The sequence below is a fragment of the Chelonoidis abingdonii genome, chromosome 4 (genome assembly GCF_003597395.2).
Source record: "Chelonoidis abingdonii isolate Lonesome George chromosome 4, CheloAbing_2.0, whole genome shotgun sequence".
Classification (NCBI taxonomy): Eukaryota; Metazoa; Chordata; order Testudines; family Testudinidae; genus Chelonoidis; species Chelonoidis abingdonii.
This window is the reverse complement of record NC_133772.1, coordinates 77,264,307-77,290,852: the sequence shown is the minus strand read 5'-3', so window position 1 is coordinate 77,290,852 and position 26,546 is coordinate 77,264,307. Positions and strand designations below refer to the sequence as shown.

The 26,546-nt window shown below is 42.7% G+C and overlaps 1 protein-coding gene across 4 annotated transcripts in view; it reads right to left on the bottom strand.

The window, feature by feature from the left end:
* Positions 1 to 26,546, bottom strand: part of PRDM11 (PR/SET domain 11) — a 276,782-nt gene that overhangs the window by 205,973 nt on the left and 44,263 nt on the right. The window contains exons 1-4 of one of the 4 annotated variants that reach the window (XM_075065269.1): positions 23,644 to 24,122; positions 20,415 to 20,602; positions 16,394 to 17,044; positions 13,381 to 15,635 (exon numbers count right to left, since the gene is read on the bottom strand). The exons of 1 other annotated variant lie outside the window; for it this stretch is intronic. In XM_075065269.1, the coding sequence (XP_074921370.1) occupies positions 13,471 to 15,635; positions 16,394 to 17,044; positions 20,415 to 20,602; positions 23,644 to 23,756 (3,117 nt within the window). In that variant the 5' untranslated portion in view covers positions 23,757 to 24,122 and the 3' untranslated portion in view covers positions 13,381 to 13,470. Of the gene's footprint in view, positions 1 to 13,380; positions 15,636 to 16,393; positions 17,045 to 20,414; positions 20,603 to 23,643; positions 24,123 to 26,546 lie in introns of those variants that run through there. 2 more of the 4 variants (XM_032791772.2, XM_032791775.2) reach the window with 2 other exon arrangements.

Genomic DNA, 26,546 nt, shown 5'->3' with positions numbered 1-26,546 from the left:
AAGCAGTGCTGGAGAGGCTTTCGTGAAGCTGTGAAGATAAGAAGGGACATATTGGGTCACAAAAATGGTCCCTCCAGCCCAGTCACCCGTCTTCCAAAAGTGGCCAGTGCCAAATGATTCAGAGGGCAGAACAGGGAATTATTGAGTGATTCATCCCATCATCCAGTATCAACTAGCAGTCAGAGATTTAGGTACCCTCAAAAGATGGAGTTGCACCCCTGACCATCTTGGCTAATAACTACTTATGGACCTATCCTCCATGAACTTATCTAATTCTTTTTTGAACTCAGTTATACTTTTGGCTGTCACAGCATCCCCTGGCAATGAGTTCCACTGGTTAACTGTGCATTTTGTGTGAAGTACTGCTTTTTGTTTGTTTTAAACCTGCTGCCTTTTAGTTTCATTGGGTGACCCCTCATGTTTGTGTTATACAAAAGGGGTAAACAAAACTTCCCTACTCACTTTCTTCACATGGATCATGATTTTATAGACCTGTATCATATCCCCACAGTCATCTCTTTTTTTTCAGATGGACAGTCCTAGGCTTCTTAAACTCTCCTCATATAGCAGCTGTTCCACACCCTTCATCATTTTTGTTGCCCTTCTCAGTACCTTTTCCAAGTCTAATATATCATTTTTGAGATGGGATGAACAGAACTGCATGCAGTATTCAAGCTATGGGCATATCTTGGATTTATATAATGGCATTACTATATTTTCTGTCTTATTATCTCTCTCTTTCCTAATGGTTCTCAACATTGTTAGATTTCATGACTACTGCTGCACATTGAGCGGATGTTTTCAGAGAACTATCCACGATGACTGTAAGATGTCTTTCTTGAGAGGTAACAGCTAATTTAGACCCCATCATTTTTTATGTATAGTTGAGATTATGTTTTCCAATGCTTATTACTTCACACTTAAAGATGAGAAGGGATGAGCAGATAGGATTTGGAAATTAGGCCTCTTATGGTATTTGGAGCTGACTCTGAATCAAAATTGTAAAGGTGAATTTGGATCTGAATTCCCATCTGAATACCCTAACTGGTGCGTGGGATTAGGGGAGCTGCATTTCCAATGTAGTATCTTCTCCTTCCAGAACAGCCAACAGTGGTGTGGATTTGACGTTCTGGTTTGGGCCTGTCCCCAGTATTAATCCCTTCAGTGCTGACTTTCTCTCAAACATTAGCACTTCAGTGAAATACCAAGTCCCTAAGAGCACAGGAGGTGTCCTTTGCATCTCAGAGGGAGAGAGCAAAAATGAGAGATGGGAGACAAAAGCATGAAGACTGACACACAGGAGATTGAGTTCTGAGTCATCCACTTAGAACTGGTGTTCAAGGTTGTAACTAGCATGAGCTGTCACTGAGGGAGAAGAGCAAAAGAGCCAAGGAAATAGCTTTGGGAGAGAAGGTGGGGGAGGCTGTACAGCTCGATTAACAGTAGAGACACATTCTGATTAAGATAATTGTAAAACATGGTGGGGAAATGGTATAGTATGTCTCACAGGGGTTCCCCTGCCCCCCGGTGCTAGTGTCTCAAAGGAGATCTGCAAAATGTTCCCACCTGTAGAAGGCTCAGATGGTCACTCAGGCCAATTCTACTTAATCCCTTTTTAAATATAGGAGGAAGATGAGAGGTTCTGAGGATATCCTTACTTCCAAACAAGATTGAGGCATTAAGTCATTGCAAATTCCTTCTCACCAATTTGCAGTGGTGTTTATTTTCAGATAAAATTTACTCAAAGCTTTCTTATTTAAAAAAAACTAAACTGTCATGGAATTCCCAGCCTGCTACACCAGAGCATAACAGAATCCAGGGCCCTTGCCATAAACATTGCCTCAGAGTACCTGGGAATTTGAAGACTCCTCCTCTCTGCCCACTCAATCCCTAGGAAATTTTGCCCAGGTTACCTCACATTTTCTCATTTAAATCTTGGTGGCTGTGAAAACTGAGGACAGATAGCAATGTCCAGGGGCAGTGAAATGTCTCTCCAAAGCTCTTGAATCGATATAGGTCTGCTAGTACACCACAACCCAGACCTGCAGCCTACCTGATTCTCCAATCCTGGGCTTTCCAGCACAGCTCTACTGACTCACCTCAATCCGGTTTCTGCAGCAACCCCTGCTATTCTAGTCCTTCAGCTTCTTCCACAGATCTGTCAATGGCCAGTGCAGGACCCAGTGCACCTCAATATTCACCTGCATCACACTCTGCTATAGTATGCCTAGCCCCTCATACACACACACACACCTTTCTTTCTGGCTTGCTTCTCAAACCTGACCTGCAGCACTCCATGTGATTGCCAGTCCTGGATCACTTCAGTCCTAACTTGTAGCCCTTTCTCTCTCCTTTTTTGAAGGCCACTCTGCTGAGTGTCCCTATCACTCAGAAATCTGAGGCAGCTGTAAGGAATACAGACAACCATCCATCTGAGGTCAGCAAACTTATTTTTTTACTTGGACTAAAATGGGCTTCAGCGTGATGAAAAGTTGAGTCACAACATTCTGTTCTACAGCAGCCTTGTGCCTTTGATTTTCTGTCAGATATTTGCTATTTTTAGACACCCAACCCCCCTTGTAAATGAACTGCAGCACAATTCATGTGGCAACTGTTCTGTCTGCAAAAACTGGCATCTGCTGCTCACTCTCACCCACAGCTCAGTATCTCCATAAGGAGACAGGCACGTGGCACAGCCCATGAAGGCTGCTCTTGCAATTTAACACCCTTGGTGAGCGATGTGTTTATTGAGCCCACTGGGGACAGGTCAGAGCATACAGCTGTGTGTTGGGCATGGTGTGTGCCTGCTGGCAAAACCTTCCTTCCAGCCACTGCTTGCCTGAGACACCTTGGGAGGGGGAGGGGAAGATGGAGACTGATAGGAGAGCAAGGCATCTCCATAGAAACCAATCTGCTTCATTAATAGGAAAGTCACACCATGGTTCCTTCCCTCTCAGCCACTAACTCGCTGAATCAGACACATCACTGCAGACTCAGTCTCCTCATGCAAGCCTGTCCTGAGGTGCCCTGCTGAATTTAAGGAAACTTACAGCATTATAATCACATCAAAAGGAAATTAACAAGTGAGCTGACTAGGGAAATCTAAGTTTATTGAAGGAAGAGCTGAGAGAAAAGTGTTAACCCATTAACTGCCTCTCTCCCACACAGGCACACACTACTCCCTTCATTTCACTTACTACATTAAAAGAAACAGTTAACAATAGACCCAGAGAAGTGCTGACAGTCTCCCCTGCATGACTGGGTCAATTTAAAAGCAAGCTGACCCCTTTCCCTCAGTGTGGCATTGCAACAGGCCTCATGGGCATATGTAACATTCCTCACCACGAAGAAACTGCAGGTTTGTTTTTCTGATGCTAGATACCAGCATTTCAGAGCCTCTTGCCAACAGCAGCCATCTTGATGAACAGTGATAATGACACCAGCAGAAATAGGAGAGAGTTTGCCAGTGGCTTCAATGCTAACAGAACTATTACAATTATTTCCTCTTTCCCTCCTTTCACTGTTTTCATGTACATTTGGTGTTTGTTAAAGACATTAAAATCAGCAGCCCTAGAGACTGAAGTTACCTTTAGTCACAAAGCAGTGTAAGCTTTCCTTCCACATACCATCTCATCCCCTGTACTCTGCTCCCATGGCCCATGTAGTCCTTGGCCTGCGCTCCCAAGATGGAATCCAATTACAGCTAATTGTGATGGTGATTTTGTGTGCCATGGACACCTGGCTGCTAGGAACTAAACTGAGACTTACCAGTTCATTTCACATGCTGTACTTGCATTTCACAAATTGGTTTAATCAGCTTGGTTTGAGATGGGGCATTGCACTGGTTCTGCACCACTTCCACAGTACAAAAAGAACTCTGGAGATCAGGGTTCTATCACTGTCCCTTCCACTGACCGCTCATGTGACCTTGGACAAGTCACTTAGGCTGTGTCTTTGTTTTCCCATTTGTAAAATGGAGATAAATATTTACCTACCTCAGAGAGGTGCTGGGTGGCTCATTATTGGCTCATTAATGTTTAAAAAATCCTTTGAGATGCCTAGGATGAAAGTTTCCAAAGAAGGGCAAGTTAATGTAAAACTTGGGTTGCTTGGTGGCCTTGAGCAAGTCACTTATGCCAAAATATTCTAAAGTGGCCACTGATTTGGGATGTTTACGATTCTGGGTGCCAAGCTTGAGACACTTTTGGCCCTGATTTCCACAGGTGCTCAGCAACTGCAATTCCCACTGACTTCAATTAGAACTATGCGGGGCCGATGACCTCTGAAAATCAGGCTCCAAAGTGTCTCATGTTGCATACCCCAAAACTGATGCACCCCAGATCAGCAGCCACTTTTGAAAATTTTGGCATTTATTTATTTATGTGGATAGAGCTTTACAAATATAAAGCACAAGATAAGTTCAATGGGAAAGCTACTGACCTGTCAGAATGTGATCATCAGGGAAACAGTATCACACAATTCTTGCTCCTCCATCTGAAATTGGTGGCATCTCCTCAAAGAATTTTGGCCCCCTGATGGTGGCAGTTGTGGGGCAGAGTGTGATCCAGGCCCACCCTGGGCATAAATGCTGCCCTTTGGACCTTTTAGTCAGTTCCTTCTGCTGTGCAGGACATGAAGCTCCCAGGATGACAGGCCAATTCAAAATGATTAACTAGGACTAAAACAAGAAACAAAAAACAACTCCTTCTCTCCCTCAAAAGCAAGATGCAAGCATTGATATGCTTTAAAAGAAGATAATCCCCAAACTCTGAGGGGAGGTGGGTATCCACTTGGAACAGTATCTTTATTGAGGCAGCATTCAGATAAGTAACTTTCCTTTCTCTAAAGATACCATCCACCAAGTTGCTGATTCATAGCGAGTAAGAAATTAGTCTTCTTCTACACTTAAAAGTAAAGTCAACAAAACTATGTCACAGTCAGGGGTATGAAAAAACTACCCCCCGACTGACATAGTTATGCCGAACTCACCTCCAGTGTAGACGTAGCTTTGTTGACAGCAGAATGTTTCTATCGAGGTAGCTAACTTTGTTCAGGGAGGTGGTTTTCCTACACGAAGGGAAAAACCTCTTGTTAGTGTAGGCTGCACCTATACTACAGGGCTATGTCAGCATAGCTACACCAACGTAGCAATACCAGGATAGTCTCTGGAGCGTACACACAGCCTAAGACAGATATTCAGAAAGAGAACGGGTCTAGACCAATCAGGGCAGCAGTCCATCTAATCTAGGATCTGGCAGTTGTGTAAGAAAGTGTCCCCTTTCAGTAGTTTTACATTTGCTGCTCCTTTGTCTCCATTTGAGTGCCCCTTTTTGTCTTGTATTATATAAGAAGCGGTAAATACAAGTGCATGAATTACCTGCTCCATACAAGTACTTTTTATATGATCTTTGTTTGTTTACTCACTAAAATAAATAGTTCCAATCTCTTCTTGTAAAGAAGTGGTCCATTTGTGGACTCTTTCAGATATATCCTGAGACAGGGTGACCAGCACAGAATGCAGCGTTGTGGGTGAGGTTGTATTATTAATTTATCTGATGGCATTATCATTTCTAAGCTGGTCTTTGTACATCCTTTTTGCTTTTTTTGTTAAACTCTTCACAATGATTCCTAGGTCTTTTTACTTGTCCCTAGTCTACCCTACAGAGTTAGTTTAAAAAGTGATTTAAGTTAAACCATTACAAACCTGTGTGAAAGCATCTATATTGATTTAAAAACTTGAGCAATTGTTTTAACTGATATGAATGTCCACACACAAAGTAGTTCTGGTTTAACTGAACTGGCTTAAAATCACAACTTTAATTCACCCCGTGCTGCTTTGTGTGTAGATTAGGCCTTAATGAAAACTGCATGCAAAAAATACACCAACTTAAAAGAAGGAGCCTCCTGAAATAAAACTTATTTTGAGGGTGGGAGAGTCTGGTCTCCCCTACCTTGGAAGCATGGAGAGTCCGAAATGGGATTCTGTTCTGCAAGCCAAATCCAACCAATGTTTTGTGAATGTGTGGAGACAGCTGAGCTGGGTATGGAAACACATAGGAAAAGCACTAGTGTGACTGAAACAAAGGTCTCACAATTTAGGCAACTGTAGCAGAAACATTGGAAGGCTGGGGCACTCCATACAAGGAATACAGAGAGACTGTGATAGCTGAAGTGACGCAGAAGCAGAAGGGAGCATCTTTGCTGACCATCCTCAGGAAGCAACAGACTGGATGCAAATTATTGGTGCTCTCCTAGCAAGCTGCCAAAATAGGCCTTTTTGGGGCAGTTTAGGTGTCCCTCACTTTAGGAAATTAAGTTATATTAGCCTTAAATAATAAAACAAAGAGAAACTAACCCAACCTGATAAATTTAAATGTTTTTATTAACAATCATCTTACATTACAAGGATAATATGACAAAAGGAAAGTTCTCGTGTACATACTATGATATATCAACATAGCTCTATTCGTATCCAGTGTCCTAGGTCCTTTCACACAGGTACTATAAAGCATAGTCTGCAAAGTAATAACATTTTAACGTTCTCCAAAAATGTGATATTAACATATTAATACATATGTAATAATAGACTTCTAGATATTTTTCTCTCATTTTGTGTGTGTGTGTGTGTGTGTGTGTGTGTGGTGGGAGGTGTTGAAACAAACAATTCAGCAGGGCTGTGCTTTGGGTGGGGGGAAGGTAGAGACTTTGTTTTCTGTAGGAAGTTAAACAAAAATGTATTGTGTAAAATGGTTGATGAGTCTCTGAGGATGCCTGAATGACAGGAACCCTAATAGCCCTCCAATCACAATGTAGTATAGCATATGGGATGTGGTTCCCCCGCACAGCCCAGTGAGCATTCTGTACATGAGGTGCAGTGCATAAAGGATTCCAATGCCAGGCAGGAAATACTTATTGGCAGCATGTGGACTGGGGGTTGGTTTGCTGAGTTTAATGTCAGTGGCATTTTCAGGAGAAGGTAAGGGGTGGGGAAACCATCCATGAGGTTCACAAGGAACTGGTACTAGTTTCTCTCTGCTGTATGTGTTTAACTGGGTGCCATTCAGCACAATTGGTAGTCATAGTTTAGAGAGACTTAGGAAATGCAGGTTTGTAACTGAGGCGTATTAGCAGAGTTGTGTGAAGGGAGAGGCCCAGGACAGCAGGGGATTGAGGTTGCATGGGGGAAGTCTGCACAGCATCTGCTAATGCAATACCAGTGTAACTAGTCACTCAACAGGCAGAGCTAAAATGCACTGAACTCTCCCTCCTCCCAAAAGAAATGAAAAATTAAAACAAACGTAAGAAGTTAAGTGGTTGCTAGGCTGACTCTGGAGCTGGAAAGCCAAATCTCTATTCCCCTCCTTTGGAGTTACAACAGCTCTCTTTCAGGGAAGAGCAACAATGAATCCATTACCTTTGAAAGGAAAGCTACTCTAGTCATCCCGCCCTGCGTCACACATGAAAAGCATCACTGAGGAGGCAGGCCAGTGTAATCCGTATAGCTCTGTCCACAGCAGCAATTTCATGAGGAGAGAGGAAGAAAGGAAAGAGGCGCAGACATCAGCACACGCTCTGTAAATGTCAATCCATGGAAGCTGTGTCCTGGATCCTCCAAGAAGTCCTCAAGTTGGAACTGCCCGTCATAGAAAAATATTTATCTTAGTTTTCTTTTCAAGGGAGGGAGGGAGGTGTTGAGCCCCCTGAATGGCTCAACTCAGCAACATCAATGCACCTTGTCTATTAGCTTAAGTGTCCATCATGTGTCATTTACAGCGTCCGTCACTTAGCCAAATAATTCCCTTCTCCACCAAGAAAGCCATCTAGATTATCAGTCAGGCTAGTTAACAACTGAAAAATAGCTGCCCTTTGTGAAACACAGCACTCATCGAGGAACATCAGTGCAATTGCACTCACTGGGTCCACTGTAAAGGAAGTGGCCTCTCGGCTCAATTTGGTGGAACTGCAGGTGTGAATCCCAGTTCAGTATGAACACACACATCTTTATCACTTCTAACTCACAGTCCATTTTCTTTTGTTCTACTCCCTCTCCATACATCATTGCTCCCATCTGATTGTACAAGAGTGACTGCACCAACTCTGCATTTTCTCTCACTCTTGTTTTATTCTAACCCCATCTCTAAAACACTGGCTGATGCTGTGTGCGAAATACACTACATATAAACAAATTCTATTGTACTGCACTGGACTAGTTACTGCAGAGTACTGGTTCCCGCTTACTGCATGTTGGTGACTACCAAGGAATGCCAACCAGGTGAAGCAGAAAGCCACATCTTCATTGCATTCAGACCCCTGGTCATCGAACCTCTCCATGAAGACAGAGGAAAGTGCATAAACGAGTGAGATATGTATCAGCCCAAGTGTGAGTACACAGGAGCTATGGTACGCTTATCCAAAAGAAGACAAGGGTGTTCACCTTTCTCCATCACCAAGACACAGTCCCAATACTACAGTTCCACAAGCCTTATTCAGCACCTTATTTAACATACAAGAACCCCCTTGTCCCGACCACAGCAAAGTCCCTATACACACAAATGTAGACCTCCTCAGCATAAGATTAAAGCTGTACTGAAGTCCTCTGTCTTCTGTATTACATACCTCTCACTAGGACACAGGGCCAGGGCCAGGTTTATACAAGGGCAATTGATTCTATATCTATATTATAGGTTTATATCTATTGAAAACATAGAAATATATAAATATATAGGATTTTATTTATAGATATATAGGCATGTGATTTTTATTTCTTACGCTGTGTGAAAATGTACTGGGATGTGCGTATATACAATATATAGACTGTATGCATAGGTACTGTATACATACACTAGCTTACATGCACACACATTATAGATGTCTCCAAGGGAGACAGGAATTGCATAGGCATTACTGGATTGACAGTACAATGGTTGGGGGATCAACGTACCATTTCTTTACTTTTACAACCTCTTTTTATGGGGTTGAGAGAGGAATCTGGCTAAAGCAGATGTTACTGAATGTTTGCCAAGGAAACTGTCCATTGGCGAACGAAATACCAATATTAACAAGTTAAGAAAGAAATGTAATTTCAAAGAGCCCCAGTGGCGAACTGGCTGAGTTTGCATTGTGGGATAGAAATGTATTTAGAACCTGAAAAGCATCTGAGAACCAATACCACCAAACATGCAAGGAGTACACCTGCATACCACAGAGATCAATTCATTGTTTAATGCAAAGAACATTCCAGGACAATGCCTTCTTAGGGACACTCTTGCATATTTGGTACATGATCCTTGTAGCATGAATATGTAATCCTTACACTCTTGCTAGTACAGGAAGAGCTTTGGTTTCCTGCACCTTTAGGATTGTCCCTGTTGCGATCAGCCTAGTGATCAGGAGGCCTAGACTTCATGCAGCCACTGGCAAGCTCTGTAGAAGAAAACATCCATGTGCTTAGTGGACATCTGCCAACAAGCAGGATAAAGGAGTACAGGAGCCAGAGAAAAAAGAGGGTAGGATTTCAGCAACCAAAAAACCCAAGGGCTACAAAACCAAGGGTCTGGAGAAGTGCATGTTATTCATGGTCAGCTGCCTTAAAGTAGATGGAAAAGAAAAAAGGCAAAGCTTATTCAAGGAATAACAAACCCATTATTTCTTTGCTCTTGAAGACGTTCGAGATACCATGAGCAACACATTCAAAACAATTGCCTGTTGGTTAAAATGGAGCAGGAAGGGAATAATTTAAACTGGATCCCATTCATCTCCCCACCTCAGGAGGAATCTGTCCAAGATGTCTACATCTACCCCATCAGATTTCTGAATGGTAGTACACTATATGATGCAGCTACAGCTACACTGGAACCCAACCGATGTTGTGAACTGGCACCCTCTGCTGTCCCTCAGCCATCACTACAACCCAACACATTTCAGCCTCTTTTGCCTGTGAAAGAAACTGGCAAACTAACAGCTAAGAAGATGATAATGAAATAAATCTCCGTAAGTGTGGTTCAGCTAGTTATTGGACTGAATGCTTTTTGCTTTTAACAGCTAAATACTAGGCATCTCTTGCCTTTCCAGTTGACAGAATCAGCAGATCCAGCCACTGGGAGTCACTCATATCACTGACACACAAGTGGGGCATTTTTTGCAAGAGAAGCCCTCACTGCTTTACAGACAGAATGGGGAGAAAGTAAGCCTATACACATTTCATTCTACTGTTGAGAATTTGTTATGAGAGATGTCACCAATGATGAGTTGTATTTGAGTCACTTTTGAGCCAGTCTCTGGTGGTACTCAATGTCGAGGTTGTAAACAGCCTTTTTTGTGGCTTTAACACTGGTTTGAACAAGGACCAGGTGAGCTCTACTATTTAAAAACTATTTTGGGGATGAACCTTTCCAGAAAGACGGCCACGGAGTTTGCAGCTCCAGTTTGAAAAAAGGCCATGTGCCAAATTACTTATTCTACTGCAAATAGAATATACAGATTTTTCATGATGAGGCATGTGGAACACTCGGATTTCCAAGTTCTTGTGCTGAGCATAAAAAGAGGAGCACAGAACTACAAAAAGGGGAGAGGGGAAGCTGTCTTTAAAGTCTCCCTCACACTCTAGAGCCATCTATATCAAGCACTTTTTCTACTGTTACGATTCACTTTGTTGCAGATTTCCTAGATATCTGTGTGTCATAAGAAAGAGAAATTCCCTGCAGTACGCCCAGTATCCTCCCGCAGTAGCATCCCAGTTCACATTGTCTGGCTATAGCTCAGAGTTCAGGAGTGGCACAGTGGTTCTTTTGGGGATTTCAATTTTTATCTTTTCACATTTTAATTTAAAAAGGTGGCAGAAAAGCCCCCAAAAGAAAATTGATCTGATGTATTGTGACAGTGCAATAAGCAGTTTTTTACTTCCCAGGTCAGTAGTGGCTGTGAACACCTTGGGTCTCTAGCAAGAGCTTCCCCTTTTATGGCTAAGCAATGAACTGTTTGAATCTGCACAATTCCACTGGGGCTCTGGTCTAGAGCTCTCCTCATTTGGGAGGATGGGTCGTCCTGACGCAAGGCTTTGTTGGGAGTGAAGGGGATCTCAGCAGTTTATTACTATTATTCACTTGCCAGGTATTACATTCCCTTCCCCATGCTGATATGGAACAGTGTCATGACCTGACTCACTTGTTGATTTCTAAGGGGATTCCAGGGGGAAACATTCCAGTTCCTGGTTCTTAATGGTTATTTTGATGTACACTAGATAACCTCACTCTGGCATATCTGCACTAGCACACTCATTCCATATACTGTATGGGGAATGGCAGAGGCAGAAAGGAAGAAGTTAAGTGTTGCAAACTGTATTGCTTTCCTTCCACACATCACTATTTGAATTCAGAGGCTCCTTGGTCTATTGTAACCCTTTCAAAAGTGACTAGCTAAACATCCTTGCTATACAGTATGTGTGGCAGGATTAGGGTAAGGAACACAGGAAGTCATCACAATTAATGCTTCAAACAGTATCCAGCTCCACTCCTCAACGCACCCTATAAGGGCTATTGTATGGATAGACAGGATGCACTTTCAAACCCATCAGACATACAAGTTCCGCTGTTTCCCTTGGGCTTAGGAGCTGAGCTGGAATGTGGTGGCTCAGCCACATGTCTCCACCTGACCTGTGTGCTGCTGTTCAGCACAGATTAGTTTGGAGGGTGCGGCGGGATCCAGGCAGTGGTGTGTGTTTTGTTGGGGAAGACAGTGAGCGAATCCTGGCAGTAAAAGTGACTCCAAGAGAGATTGATTTAAAACATGCTACATCACCATTAAAAACAAAAAAAGTTAAAAAATAAAATAATTATATATATATATATATATTTATATAAATGAAAAACTATCAACTAGCAGCAACGGTTCTAGAGATATCTTAGCACCAAGACCAAGGGCAGAGGGTAGCGGTAGAAAGGAAAGGTTCAGTGTTGTTGACACCGCCATCATGTTTCCAAACACCACAGCTTGGCACAAGACGTTTCCCTCTGGGAATTGGGAATATGCCAGTCTGATTCTTTTGGACAACACAGTCTCAACTCCCGTGATGCTCTGGTCAGACTGGTGCTGCCCATACACATCAGCAAGGCAAGGCACTAGCATCTGGGGAGTTTTTGCACCTTTTTTTTTCTTTTCTTACCTGAAGCGATAACGTCTGATTCTGAATCATTCTGAACGTATGATTCTGTTAAAAAAACCCAACTCATTTGCGATTCAAGGTGAAAGTGCTACTTCCATATTTCTGCTGGACTTCGCGCCCTTTCAAGGAGGGACAAAATATTTCACAGGAAGAAGTACAGCATTCTTCTTCCTTTTGTCGCCATTCTGCCATGCTGTGAAACATGTCACCTTGGTCACAAGAGAATACATGAACCTTTAAAAATACATCATCACACCATTATAACCCAAGATAGATCTTGCATTGATATTCCCTGCCATGGAATTAGAGCAGGTGTTTTTTCACTCATTCAAGAAAATAAAACCAAAACCACAACAATCTATGATTATAAAGACAGAGTATAAATAATGTAAATCAGAATATAATTTTTAAGCCCTGAAATCTCCACCCTCTGATGGGTCTTGACTCATTGGCTGTCTCACTTCCACAGCAGCCCTGGTTCTGAATGAACAGTTGTATAATTTTTTTTAATCTCCTACAATATAAAAATATAAATGCAAAAAACTGCCCATGCCTTCTCCATTATGCTATCTTACAGTCTGCATATGACATTGTTATATTATGTCTGACCGGTAATGGGGTTATCACAAGGGGACCTGAAAGCTTTGCCTTACTCTACAGCCCACCAGTGGGGAGGACTGAGAAATGGGCATCACAGTTTAGCTGATATATTTGTTCTTAAAATAGGGGGAAAAATATCCAACACCTTGCATAAGTGAATAAAGCTTCTACTTCTAAACAAGAAAACAAGGTGAAGTTGGGGAGCTGGGGAGGGATCCCAACACACATGCACAAGTCGCTCTGTTGGAAATCAGCCATCAGTGAATGGCTCAAATGGCTCATAACTAGACTAAACAATGAAAAGAAAGGCAGGGGGTAGCCTTCGCCGCCACCGCCACCACACACGCATACAAACACACAAGGAAAACAACTGTGAAAAGGAGGTTGACAGAGACCTGTCATCTAGCTTATAGATTGATTGCTAGGTTTGAACATGTAGAGTATGGCCCCAGCACATGCTTCTGAGAAATGAAATGTTGCCACCTACGCTGCAGCTGCCATATTTGGAGAAATCAGTAAATTTCAAATATTGTCTCTTTCTTAAAATTTCACTTAGCTTCTACCAGACGCACATCGCCTTAACTTTTTAATTTTCAGTGTGAGTTTTTATATATATATATATATAATATATATTTTATATAATATATCAAAGTTTAGAGTATAGACTAAAAAAATTATTCAACAGCTTTCAGAATTTGAGGCATTCCTTCCTAAATATCGGGGTAAAATTCAGAGCCGTGGTCCATGCTCTGCAACATCGGCTTCTGATCAAGGGAGGACATCCTGCTCAGCATTTCTGCTGACAGTGCATAACTATTGCCTGACTTCTCCTCAAACCAACTATCTAGTGCCCTCTTGGCATCGAAGTTGGCAATGGGTGGCCCATTAACGGCAATTGTCAAAAGATCACTGAGCTGTTCCAGAGTGAGCCGAGAGCGGTTGTTTTTGCGCACTCTCTGCAGGGCATTGCGCCCCTTCTCGCAGCAGGCTGTTGAGGTGGGAAGGACTTTGAGGATCTGAACTATTTTATTTAAGAGTGGGAATCTCTGTTTGTATTTACAGATGTGACCGATTAAGTCTTTAAAACCATTTTTGGTATAATAATCCACTTTGAGTTCTCTCCATTCCATCAGCAAACTCCCTCTGGTGTCCAATCCCTCTCTGCAAACTTCTCTTGAGAATGACGGAACAGCTTCCAGGTGCTCAAATATTTGTACCATATCCTCCTTTCCATAGTTCATGAGCTCCTCCGTATTTCTGGGCCAAGTTGCAAGATCAAACACCTGACATGCTTTCACAAATGTTCGGCTACGGGAATCAAACCTTTGGGCCAGGATTACCTGGGTCTTCTGGCAGATCTTTTCTCTGATTGACTGGAATTTGGCTTCAGCCACCCGCAGGTTTTTCACAGCAACTCCGTTAAAGCTTTCACGGAAGTTCTCTTCAAATTCCTGCAAGTACTCTCCAGGCGAGTCTGCCAGCCTACTGATTTCCTGGATAGCCTCCTCTATTTTGTCATCCACTTGTGACACAAGGAGGTATTCACCTTGGAAGATGTAGGCGAGGCGCGAAAGCACAGCAATCACATCCAGCAAGAAGTAGATCAGTTTAATTGATTGGTAGTCCATAAGGAACTGCAAGAGAGCCAAGGCAATGGCAGAAGCATCTGCCCGTTGTGTCTGACCACTGACATCTTTGAGATGGGCCACAACTTCAAGGTAATCCTTGATCAGCGCATTGAGGACATTTTGCTCCCCTATGATCCACTTCACTGCTCGGATGTCTCCCAAGAACTCTGTCTCTTCACAAAGAGTGGCAGCAGTGACTCTCAGCTCACACATCAGCCTGGGAGAGTAACGATAAAAGCTAAGCAATTGCTTCAAATTGTTTTCTAGCTCCTCCAGACATGGAAGCTCTTTCCCACTGATGGCATCCAAAATTTCCAAGTGGGGCCTGTGTACCATAAAGGGTAAGCAAAGCAACCAAGGCAGAGTCTTTCTGATTGTCATGAACAAGTTGGCTCGCAGGCTGGCAGTAAAGTTAGCACCATCTACTCCCAAGCCGATAGTTGGTTTCTCATCCTGCAGTCTTATTCCCAAACTGGAAAAAGCCCTGTCTAATGCTTGGAGGTAACTATCTGTTGTACAAAAGCCCAGCTCTTGAAGAGACAGGAATTCAGTTGCTGGAGGTCCATCGCTGCTTGTGTACTGAACGTAAACCGCTACTGTGTCAGCAAGCAAGTCGTCACTCTGCCCATCCAGAATGATGCTGAGAAAGGGAGACTGCCTGATACGTTCTACTAGATCCTCTCGCAGAGCCCGGGCGATATGATGGATTAAGATTTGGCAGTCTCCCTCGTTCATGTACTGATCCACCACTTTGAGTTCACACTTTCTCAGTAGTTCTGCAAGAGGCCTAAAGTCAAAGTAGGGCCTGCCTTCCAGAGCCAAGTGATAGGCTGTGTTGAAAAGCAGGGTCATATTCCGGCACATCTCTTCTGTCTTCTCTGGATGCATCCTGAGCTTGTAAAGCTGCAGGCACTTCTTGTGGAGGTTGCTCTGGCTGTGAAGCTTTATAGTGTGTATCTTGAACTGCTTAGAGCCAATGATGAAGGCTGAAGTCCGAGAGGATTGCACCGTGTACTGCCTGCAGACATGGCACCACATTTCATTCAACGTAGGGGAGTACCGAAGAAACCAAAACTTTTTAAGCCACTCTTGCTTGAAGCGTCGAATCCTCCTGCCAGTCGCAGAAGACATCTTTGAAGGCTCATCTGTCGCCGCTATCATGTCATTGGAAACTGATTCATCAGCAGAGTCCACTTCTTGGTCATCATCTTCCATGATTGTGGGAACAGAGATGATGCTTTCAGAAGCTTAAAAGAAAAAGAAAAGATATTTACAAAGTTCAGAGATGCAGCAGACATTCAAAACATAACACAGAATATTGTCTAAACAACTGATCCAAATTCTACCCTTCATTGGTTGCACACAAATCAACATAATTCTCATAAAAATCTTACACATCAGGCCACTTTGGACAAAAAAAAAATGGTATGACATTTTGGCCACTAGCACAATGCATAAGGTAAACCATGTACTGCTTTGGAAGAGAAAGTCACTAAGTTCCTGGCGGAAATGAAACGTCTTCAGAAAGGGACACATGCTTCCATTAAGGCCGTAGAGTGAACAATGAATGCTTCCAGAGGAGGCAAAGAATTCATTATGCTTTATACATATGCAGTGCGCTAGTATATTTCAGACTCAGCATTTCAAGTCGTTCAGACTTTCAAGCAGAGCTTTCTGGTGCTTCTGCTGAAAAAAAAAGAATGCGTCAAGAATACAGCAAACAAACTGGCTGCAATGGAATTCTGTTTTTTTATTGACAGTGTATTGATTACAATAGAAACAAATAGAGCATGTCATCATTACAGAATCTTCCCCAAACCATGTCTTCTATTCTACTCACAGCAACTGCTTCTGCCTCCTGCAAAACCTAATCAGCAGGCTTCCATAAAACAAGGCCTTCCTCAGAATATTCAGGGTAAAACATTTTGGATATACACAGCAGATAGTAACTCCATTACTCTCCTTAAGCAGGATTTGAAGAACATTCTATTTCTGCATGACTTACCTGTGGGGTCAGACAACTCTTGGAGCTCGGGTACCTGAGGTGGTACAAGAGGTGGCTCAGGTAACTTTCCAGATCTCAACATGTCTAGCTCAGCCTGCAGTTCACGGATCTTCTTCTTCAACCGTATGCAGTTGGGACAGAAGGAAGTTGTGGGGATTTCATGTGAGTTGCCTTGAGTTGATGCTAGCGATAGCTCAGTTGGGCTGTCTGCTGTGAGTGACAGAGGCTCTTCGTCTTCATCTTCCAAGAGGCCCATCTCTTTGGCCGCACTGTAAGAGGAACCATAGGGGACCTTCCATTCACCTTCATTTTGGTTTCTGCTGAAGTTTGGGGAGCTATGCTGAATGGCAGCTCCACACCTTTCAAAGATGTCTTCTGCCTGGTATTTGGATGCCTTTCTAATGGAAAGGGGTGTGCTTGTTGTTCGCTGGTGCTCTTGCCGCCTTGCTGATTCTAGGGAAGCCTCCAGCACATCTTTGAAGATGAGATCTATCTTCTTTTTCTTCATCTGGGTGTGGGATTCCCCCTCTTCATAACTGCGCTTGTAGGGGCTCTTCCCTTGCTTTAACGTGGTGAGCTGGAGGGGGCCTCTCATATCCTCCTGGTTTTCCACATTTTTTTCTGACTTTTCCCTCTGTAATTTTTTATCTCCTAGAAAGGAAAGTGAGGGGTGGGGATCATCAAAGAGAACTACGAAATATTCCTCAATTCAAAACTAAAAAGAAAAGAAAAAAGCAGGTCAAATCCCTGCATATCTGTTTACTGCATTACAAATAAGGGAACTAAAAGAATTCAGAGGACATCAAGACTCAGAAGAAGAGGAGCTCTACTAATGGGCAAGCCTTCAAAATGGAGAGACAGTATCTAGGTAGCCATATAGGAGTAGGACCCACACATTTTTAAGAGAAGAAAAATTATAGGCAGGTTGCCAACATAACAGGTATAACCAACCTGTGCTGGAATGAGACTACAGAATTAATTACTGATCACAGTGGAACCCAGGACCCTGTGCCCAAATACCTATTTCTCTTCTGGAAGTACAGTGACTACTTTGACTTGGTAAAAGGTATCAGATGAACCACACATGAAGCTTGAGATTCAGAGTTTTCCATCAGAACCCCAGAATCTGCCCATTTCACAACAGAAAGCTTGGAAGCCTTTTCATTCTGTTTCAGTTTGAAGGCTCTTTCAGAGATGAGAGCACAAAGAGATCAAAGACTTGCAGTCTTAATCCCTATGGTACATGTTGCCAACTCAGCTAGAGCTGGTGAATGCCCTCCAAGGTTGGGACAGCTATCTTGTCCCAGTGGATTCTAATAATGTGGCCACTCTTCAAAATTAAAATATAAAAGCAATATTATACAAATGACTAATTGCTTAAAACAAAGGGAATAGCCAGATTTCCTTACCTGGATATTCAAAGGATGATAGGTTTGGTTCAATTTCCATCTTTCTTCTATCTTGTAAATAACTTCAAGCATTGGTGACTTCCCAAACAAGAGGTTGCTTTATGCTGATTTTTTGTTTTTAAAACATATTCATGCTTTCGTAAGTTACAGTGTAGGAGTTACTAGGGTCTGTCTGAGGACAGCAATGCTAAGAATGCAGAAAAGGTGCAAGACTCAAAACAGTCAGGGTATGCCACTATATGGAGGGCTGGACTGGACAACCAATTTCATGCTGGGTTGTTAGGATAGGGTTGTATCCTCACTTGCCATCTTGTATGAACCAAAACAACAGCCTGTGTTTCAAAACATTTCACCAGGGCATTTCTAAGGGCTTGAATATTTTACCTTATTTTTTTCCCTTTAGTGGAGGACTGCAGCAACGGATAAAGGAACTGACTTAAGACTGATCCTACTTCTTTTATAATTAAATAAATGGTTCAGCCCCATATAAAGATATTAAACCACATTAAAAACCCTTATATAATATGTCTTAAGGCAGAAACTCTGATGATAAAAACAAAATGAAAAATAATAACAGATTTGTTACTTATTGGGACTTTACAAAGTCTGTCTTTTTACTTGGCAGGCTGTAGAGGACTGTGCATGCTTCGGGTATGCGTCTAAATATAATATTATTTAACAGATTTCTATTTTCTACTGATCAGCAAGGTGAAGCACCTTCCAGAGCCGCCCTCAGAGCAGATGCTGTAAAATCTGGGAATTCTAAACAAAATCTGCAAGTGATGCTGAGGGCCTGTCTACACTTAACGGAGGATCGATGAATGGCGATTGATGCATCAGCGGTTGATTTAGCGGGTCTAGCAAAGAGCCGCTAGATTGACCGCAGATTGCTCTCCTGTCGACTCCTGTACTCCACCAGATTGAGAAGAGTAGAGGTAGTCGATGGGGGAGCATGTCCTGTTGACATCGTGTAGTGTGGACGCTGCGGTAAGTAGATCTAAGCTATGCCAATTTGAGTTACATTATTCACGTAACTCAGATTGCGTAGCTTAGATCGAATTTCCCCTGTAGTGTAGACAAGACCTCAGTATTTGCAACGTCTCCATTTCTGTTCTGCAATACCGAGCACACTGCAGAGAGCGACTGGCTCCCAGAGATACCTGCAGGTTTCTCGGTAGGCCTTTTCAACCATCTCAATTTCTCCTAAAACAAGATCATGCAGCAGGATTTTGTTGGTCCTAGTGAGACGCAGACCCAGTTTCTTCACTGCACATATAGCTTCACTCTGGTCCAATGTGCACTGTGACTTAACCTCTGAATTCATACATACTCAAGGTCTAAATCCAAGTGTGGTGTTTGTGTGGCAGGGCTATTGATTTCCAGAACCTGTGATTTCCAGAACCAAGCTCAGACCAGCATTGGGGCATACCACTTAACTGCCAGCTGATATGTGGGACACGCAGGACATATTCCTTCCCTTTAGTATCTTCTGAAAGTTTCAGAATATTTGCGCAACTAGCGCATATGTGGGATAAAGCAAATCCCCTAAAGCTTGTATACAGTACAATTATTAATATAATTGTTCATGGAATAAGTGGATATTTACCAAATATTATCATTGATATATCATATTTCCAAAGCGTAAAAACCAGGGTGACAGAATAAACAGATCTTCCAGGAGTCCTGCCCTAACCATGTTTTAACAGAAGACACCTTTTACCAAGTCAAGGCAGCAGCTGTGCAATAAAACACATAGGGTTTTTAATTATAAAATTATATTTAGTTTGGCTGCCTCTCAGAGGCCCTGCCATTCTGTGGCTGGGCTTTCAGATAAATTCCCTTGGTCCCCTTTGTGTCATTGCATTGTACAATCAGGTGCATAAGAGGTTTTGTGTTTTGTTTTGTTTTTGTCATCCTCTAAATCTCCCTTATTGGCAACCGAATGCTGGCCCAAGGGACAGCGGGATTTGTTCCAGTGTGGCTATTCCTGCAATAAGACAACAATGCTAATCCAAGGAAAAAACAATCTGATTCCACTGCCAATTACAAAGCCTGCCATATGCATTACAAACCATGTAAAGCTGTATGTCTGATGAGTCTCTAGCCAATGCAGTGATATTCCCAAATTAACTCACTGAAGATAGAGAGAAATTATGTCAGGAGATGAGACATATACAAAACACACCAAGGAAACATCCCTTTCACACGCACACAGAACCATCCAAATACTAGATGATCACAATGGTCCCTTCTGATCTTGGAATCTATGGTCTTCAGGACGCTATCAGCTCAGCAGCCTTCAGAACAAAGAGCCTTGTAGAGGGGAAGCTCTGAGATCCCAGTGCTTTGTTTCAATTTCTTACAGTACATAAAGTGAAAACGTCCTTCTGTGATCCTTCATTCCAAAAGATGTGGGGGTTTTTACTCATATCTATCCCAGGGAACCAGGCAGTAAGGACCCTGCACTAAGTGGGCTTTGTTATAGACGTTCAGAACTCCATACAGAGGTTGAGTATTATTTATTTCTATTATGCCTTCGATCGAAAGCACTTGGTGCACAAAGCTTGATCACAGAAAGGGAAAAAAGGGATGATGGGAAGGAAAGAACTCACCTCTTGTGAGGTTTCTGTTGATGGTCTCCTGGGACATACTATGCAACCGCTTCATGTAATCCTCACTGTACCAGACTCTCAGCCTCTCCCCAGGCCGGATGTCCTGACAGGCTCGGAAGTAAATCCTCTCACTGTGCTGAAAGGCCAACAGGTTCTGCTCCCTCTCCTCTCGGGATATGACCACATACCTATGGATGAGGATAAGGCAGGCTTGAATCACAAACTTCAGTGAGAGTGTGCCCCTTTCCTTTCTTATCAAAGTCAACTGAGACATATCCACAGTCATGCCAGAATGATCTTCAAAGACAGCCACAGAAACAGCAAGATTGGATAGCATTGAATTATGAATTATGATATGCCAGTGTATAGATATAAGAACACGAACAGGGATCTTAAGGACTATTAAACAGGTTCTTGGGTCTGTGGTAACTGTTTCTGCCTGCGAAGGGAGGTTACTACTTCTATTACTGTAGCAATATACATGCCATCTGAAGGACTATCAGTGCCAGTGCTTGTGATGCACACACTCACCTTTGACATTTTTTTTGCCTAAAATGTGTTAAATAGAATTGGTGACTTCCTGGACTCTGCTACCGCCTGTTCCACCCCAGGAGTCCCTCTCATTCCTGGAAATGACAGAACCTTCTGGCCTCCCACCAATCCTGGCCTCCCACCAACAGCTGCTCAAACACCATTTGACACTTCAAGATGAGACGTGTTTCTTAGCCTCTCGCTTGCTGGTTAAGCAGTATCTGGGTACTCAAAAGGGGGAAAATCATGGTAGCTGATGATGAGTGCATGAGCCAAACATTTTGAACAGCAGTGTAGGAAACTGAGGGATGATCTACACTGGTGGCTTTTGCACTTGTGCAGTTTCATTGGTATCCAGTACAAAAAAACAGTGTAGACAAACTGTAAATGCTTGAACTCCAATAACACAGGCTAATGACCTGTTAATGACTTTTGATTGAAAGAGCGAAGTTCAACAATGAGATTTTTTTTTCCTGTTCTCAAGAAGCCCAATTGCAACACAGTGGGAACATGAAAATTAATCTTGTTAGTCACCCAATCCTCTACATGCATCTCGATAATATACAGATTTAGAGGTAGACATATAATAGGCTAGTGCCTCCTTTTCTTCATCTTGGAGGAGGAAAGAAAGGCATCCTGTAAGCCATAAGGGTCCTATCCATTGCTGCTTAACTGCCTTTTGTAGTCCTATATGACTAGAAGCAAAACCCGAAAACTGTGCATATAAAACTGGTTGATGCTATTTGAAAACTATGTATTATATATTTTATAATTTACAACATCTTTGCCCCTTTTCACTCCTCTTCTCTTCAGCTTTAAAGGCTCTATGTCACAATGACCCCAATGTCAGTATGGGAGAGCAGCCAATATACCTCCTTCTACAGTCTCCTACTGTTGTGGCTTGTATGAATCATTGTTATTTCAAAGCACAACTTCTCTTTGGACAGAGAAATGTGCATATTTTTCCTTGGATTCACATTCTCTCTCTCTTACACACACGCACACACACACACTTGCAGCGGGAAAAATTTCACAAACTTGATCAAGTTGTGCAAGTACAAGAAACCCTTTGGCAGCATGAGCTTCAATCAGCTCTGGTTTTAGTGTTAACCAACTGCCCATTTGACTGTAATCGGTATGTTTTATGTACTGTTGTGCTATACACAGTACCCTCAATGGTCTATAGTCATCAGTAATTATGCAAACAATAGCCTTTATCACTCCCACCAGCAAAATAATCCAAACAGCCTACAAGACTTTTTAACTAGCCTTCTATAAATGTCAGAAAAACTGAGCCCTCATTCACAACTACATACCACTGGGAAGAAGGCTACCAGAGATTGTGCTTGTGAATCAGATGTCACTTCTGTGTTGACCTATTCAGGCATTCAAAAAACAATGCCTAGAGCATCCAGGAGATATGCTACTTTGCTATGATCTGTTCAGTGGTTAGTCCACCTGAGTAGCATAAGTAACTGCAGTGAATGTTTGCCCCAGCACAAGCAAAGTTACAGAAACGTTCCATTGACAGTGAAGACCTGCTTCTCCAGCTACTCTTCATCCCCAGCCTCCCAGTTCCATGGGAACGTTGATGAGATCAGTCTGCTCCTCTACACAAGCACGATCACTTTTAGATATTTCATATCTTCCACAAAGGCATTCGTCCTTTACAGAATGCGTATGGTTCAATCCAGCAGCCAATGACACTGATATTTATAGGATAGTATCTTGTAGGGCAGGAAAATCTTGTATGTGCCCAATAACTAGATTTGAGATAGAGATTTTGAGAATTCAATGAGGTTCATCTTTGTGTGAGACTGACATTTTCTATTAGGTTACTCAAGAACAAGATAATATTAAAGCCATGTTTTCCTGTTACACGACTTACTATGCCCACCAACCCCCCAAACCTCTCCAATTTTCTGCCTGATCCTTAGATAGACTAAGGACCCAAAATACTCACCTTATGATTCCCACCCATTTTTCTTTTGCCAGCCTGGCTTCCCCTCCCAGGTACAGTGCTGGCTGCACACTGTTTCTTTCCAGCCACAGCTTCCAATATAACCTACCTTGCCTGCCACTTCCTGACCTTCCATCACACCAGGAACTAGTGGTGTGTATGTGTGAAATACAGAGAAATGCAGCAAATGCTATTGTGGATCCAACCAGTGGTGGATCTAGTTCAGGCTGTCTGACAGTGGCCAGTGCTGGATTCTTCAGAGGAAGGAGCAAGAAACCCCATAGTGGACAGTTCTGGGATAATCTGCCCATACGTAAATTTCTTCCTAGCCTTGAGCAATTAGTGGTTGGTTTATGCCCTAAAGCAGGAGGGTTTGTATCCCTTGTATTTTTCCAATCTAATGTAAATGTGGATGTTCTCATCCATATAACTAAACTTTTAAAATCCTACCGAGCTTTTAGCCATTAATATCCTGTGGTAGTTAGTTCCACAGATTCATTATGCATTTTGTACAGAAGCATTTCCTTTCACCAGTTTAAAATGACATTGTCACTGAATGTTCCCTTGAGATGTGAACCATGAGAGGAAGGGAGAGAAACACTGGAACTGGGAGCATGTTTAAATGGCAAGGCAGATTCCCAAAAAATAATGGAGTGAATAATCAAACAATCAATTTGTAAGTACCTAGCAAGTAACAGTCAACATGGATTTGTCAAGAATAAATCATGTCAAACCAACCTAGTATCCTTCTTTGACAGGGTAACAAGCCTTGTGGATGGGGGAGAAGCAGAAGATGTGATATATCCCGACTTCAGTAAGGCTTTTGATACTGTCTCATATGATCTTCTCATAAGCAAACTACGGAAATGTAGCTTTGATGAATCTGCTACAAGATGGGTGCACAATTATTTGGAAAACCATACTCGGCATTTATCAATGGTTCACAGTCAAGCTGGAAGGGCATATCCAGTGGGGTCCTGCAGGATCTGTCGTGGGTCTGGCTCTATTCAATATCTTCATCAATGATTTGGTAATGGCACAGAGAGTACTGTTACAAAGTCTGCAGATGATACCAAGCTGGGAGAGGTTACAAGTGCTTTGGAGGACAGGATTAGAATTCACAATGATCAACCGGGAGAAACAGTCTGAAATAAATAGGATGAAATTAAATAAGAACAAATGCAAAGTACTGCACTTAGGATGGAATAATCAACTGCATAAATACAAAATGTGAAATGACTGCCTAGGAAGGCGTACTTCAGAAAAGGATCTGGGGGTTCTAGTGGATCACAAACTAAATGAGACTCAACAATGTAATACTGTTGCCAAAAAAAACCAAACATATTTCTGAGATGTATTAGCAGGAGTGTTGAAAGCAAGACATGAGAAGTAATTCCTCCACTCTATTCAGCAGTGATAAGGCCTCAACTGGAGTTCTGGGCACCACACTTTGGGAAAGATGCGGACAAATTGGAGAAAGTTCAAAGGAGAGCAACAAAAATGATTACAGGTCTAAAAAACATGGCCTACAAGGAAAGATTGAAAAAACTGGGTTTGTTTTGTCTGGAGAAGAGACATGATAACAGTCAAGTATGTAAAAGTACTGTAAAAGGTTACTATAAACAGGAAGGTGATAAATCGTTCTCCTTATCCCCTGAGAGGACAGGACAAGAAGCAATGGGCTTATATCGCAGAAAGGGAGATTTACATTAGAAAAAACTTCCTGTCAGGGTAGTTAAGCACTATAACCAATTACCTAGGGAGGTTGTGGAATCTCCATCATTGGAGGTTTTTGAGAACAAGTCAGACGAACACCTGTCAAGGATGGTCTAGATAATATTTAGTTCTTCCTCAATGCAGGGGACTGAATTAGATAACCTCCTGAGCTCCTTTCCATTCCTACATTTCTATGATCAGAGAATTCCTAGCTGAGAAGAAAGGCCAGGTGATCTGCATTTTCCCAGAAGACCTTTCCCAAGCCAATCTCCCAGCAGCCAAAAACCTTCCCTGTTCCTTTGTAGACAGCGGCCCCTGCCTACTCTGGAAAATGGTTAGTTCCCAGCTGTTAACCACCTAGCAATTAGCCAGTGTCTTTGGCCTGGTCTACACATACATATTACACTGTTATAATTCAACCTGTTTAGGAACTGGTGTCGTTAAGATCAGTACAATCCCTTTGTGTAGGAATTTCTGAATTTAAGAGCACTTTTTAACAGTATTGAATCATCTTAAAACTGATGTAAGGCTACGTCTACACTGCAGTGGCACAGCTACGGCACTGCAGCTGTAGCACTGTACTGTAGACATTTCCATCACTGTAGCTAGGTGGTAGTTAGGCTGACAGAATTCTTCCATCAATCTAGTGGTGTCTACACCAAGGCTTAAGTTAGCTTAACTACATCTCTCAGGGGGCAAATTTTTTCACATCCGTGGGTGATGCGGAATGGTCTACCTACATTTCAGGTGTAGACACTGCCTAAGGTGCTCAAATCAATTTAAGACTGTCTACATGAAAGGGTTGAAGCAATTTAACTATATCTACACTAAAAAGTTAGGTTGACCCAGCTATACTGCACAGAGGTGTGAAAAATCCACCCCTCTGTGTGACATAGTTGAGCCAACCTAATCCCCGGTGTTGATCTAGCTAACACCTCTTGGGGAGATGGAGTAACTACAGTGATGGGAGAACTCTTGTCATGGTAGTGAGCATCTACACTGAAGTGCTATGGCAGTACAGATGTAGCGCTGCAGCATTCCCACTGACGACGTAGACACTGGTACAACTTCTGACAAGACCTTAGGGCTGTTTCCCAGCAATATTCCTAAGTGAGGTAAGGTTCCAAGAGGAGAGAGATATTGGTGACCATGGACATGTGACTCAGTCAAACCCATCCATTTGCAATAGTTTCGGGTTCTGAAGAGGTACCTGCAGATTACTGAGTAAAGTGAAAAAAATGAATTTTAGCTCTCACATGGATGATAAAGTCTCCCGGCTGACCCTGTCCTGGGACAGAGAAGCCAAAGTGTAAAGTCATAGCAAATCCCTCTTCAAATGCAGACAAGGACTTTGCCCAGTCTGTTCCAACTCAACGAAGTGCCAGGTCTCAGATCAACAGCACTGTTCAGATATTACACTGCTCAGAGACATGGGAGCCTGCTGCTCTTGCTGGTGTGTATTGACTGGAATTGATTCCTTAGCTGTTGGAGAGGCCAGTACGCACCAGCAGTGATTCTCGCTGTGCAGAAGCTGGCCCTGCAGTATGTGCTTTCCATTTAGTGGCTGAACGCTGTTCTGTATTCCCTTTACCCTGCTTCTCTCTTACAGCTGACTCATGACTCCCAGTGACCACGAAGCTCTCAGCATCTCCCTGCTCAGAGGAGGTTGGTGTAGCTATTTCTCTCACACTTCAGAAGTAAAGAAGATTTGGAGGGAACAAGGGGGGACCTAGAGGAGATTCAAGTATTGGAAAGAGCCACGGGCCACTGGAGGGCAGGGTGTGTGTGTATTGTGGGACAGTTGGGAAGCCCAGGAAAAGGTTTGTTATGGGGGAGCCTCAGTCATTCTGCCCCTCTCCCCGTCAGCCTCCCTAATTCTGTCCTCTTTTCTGCCCCTATTTATCTGAACTATCTCCTCCCTCAGG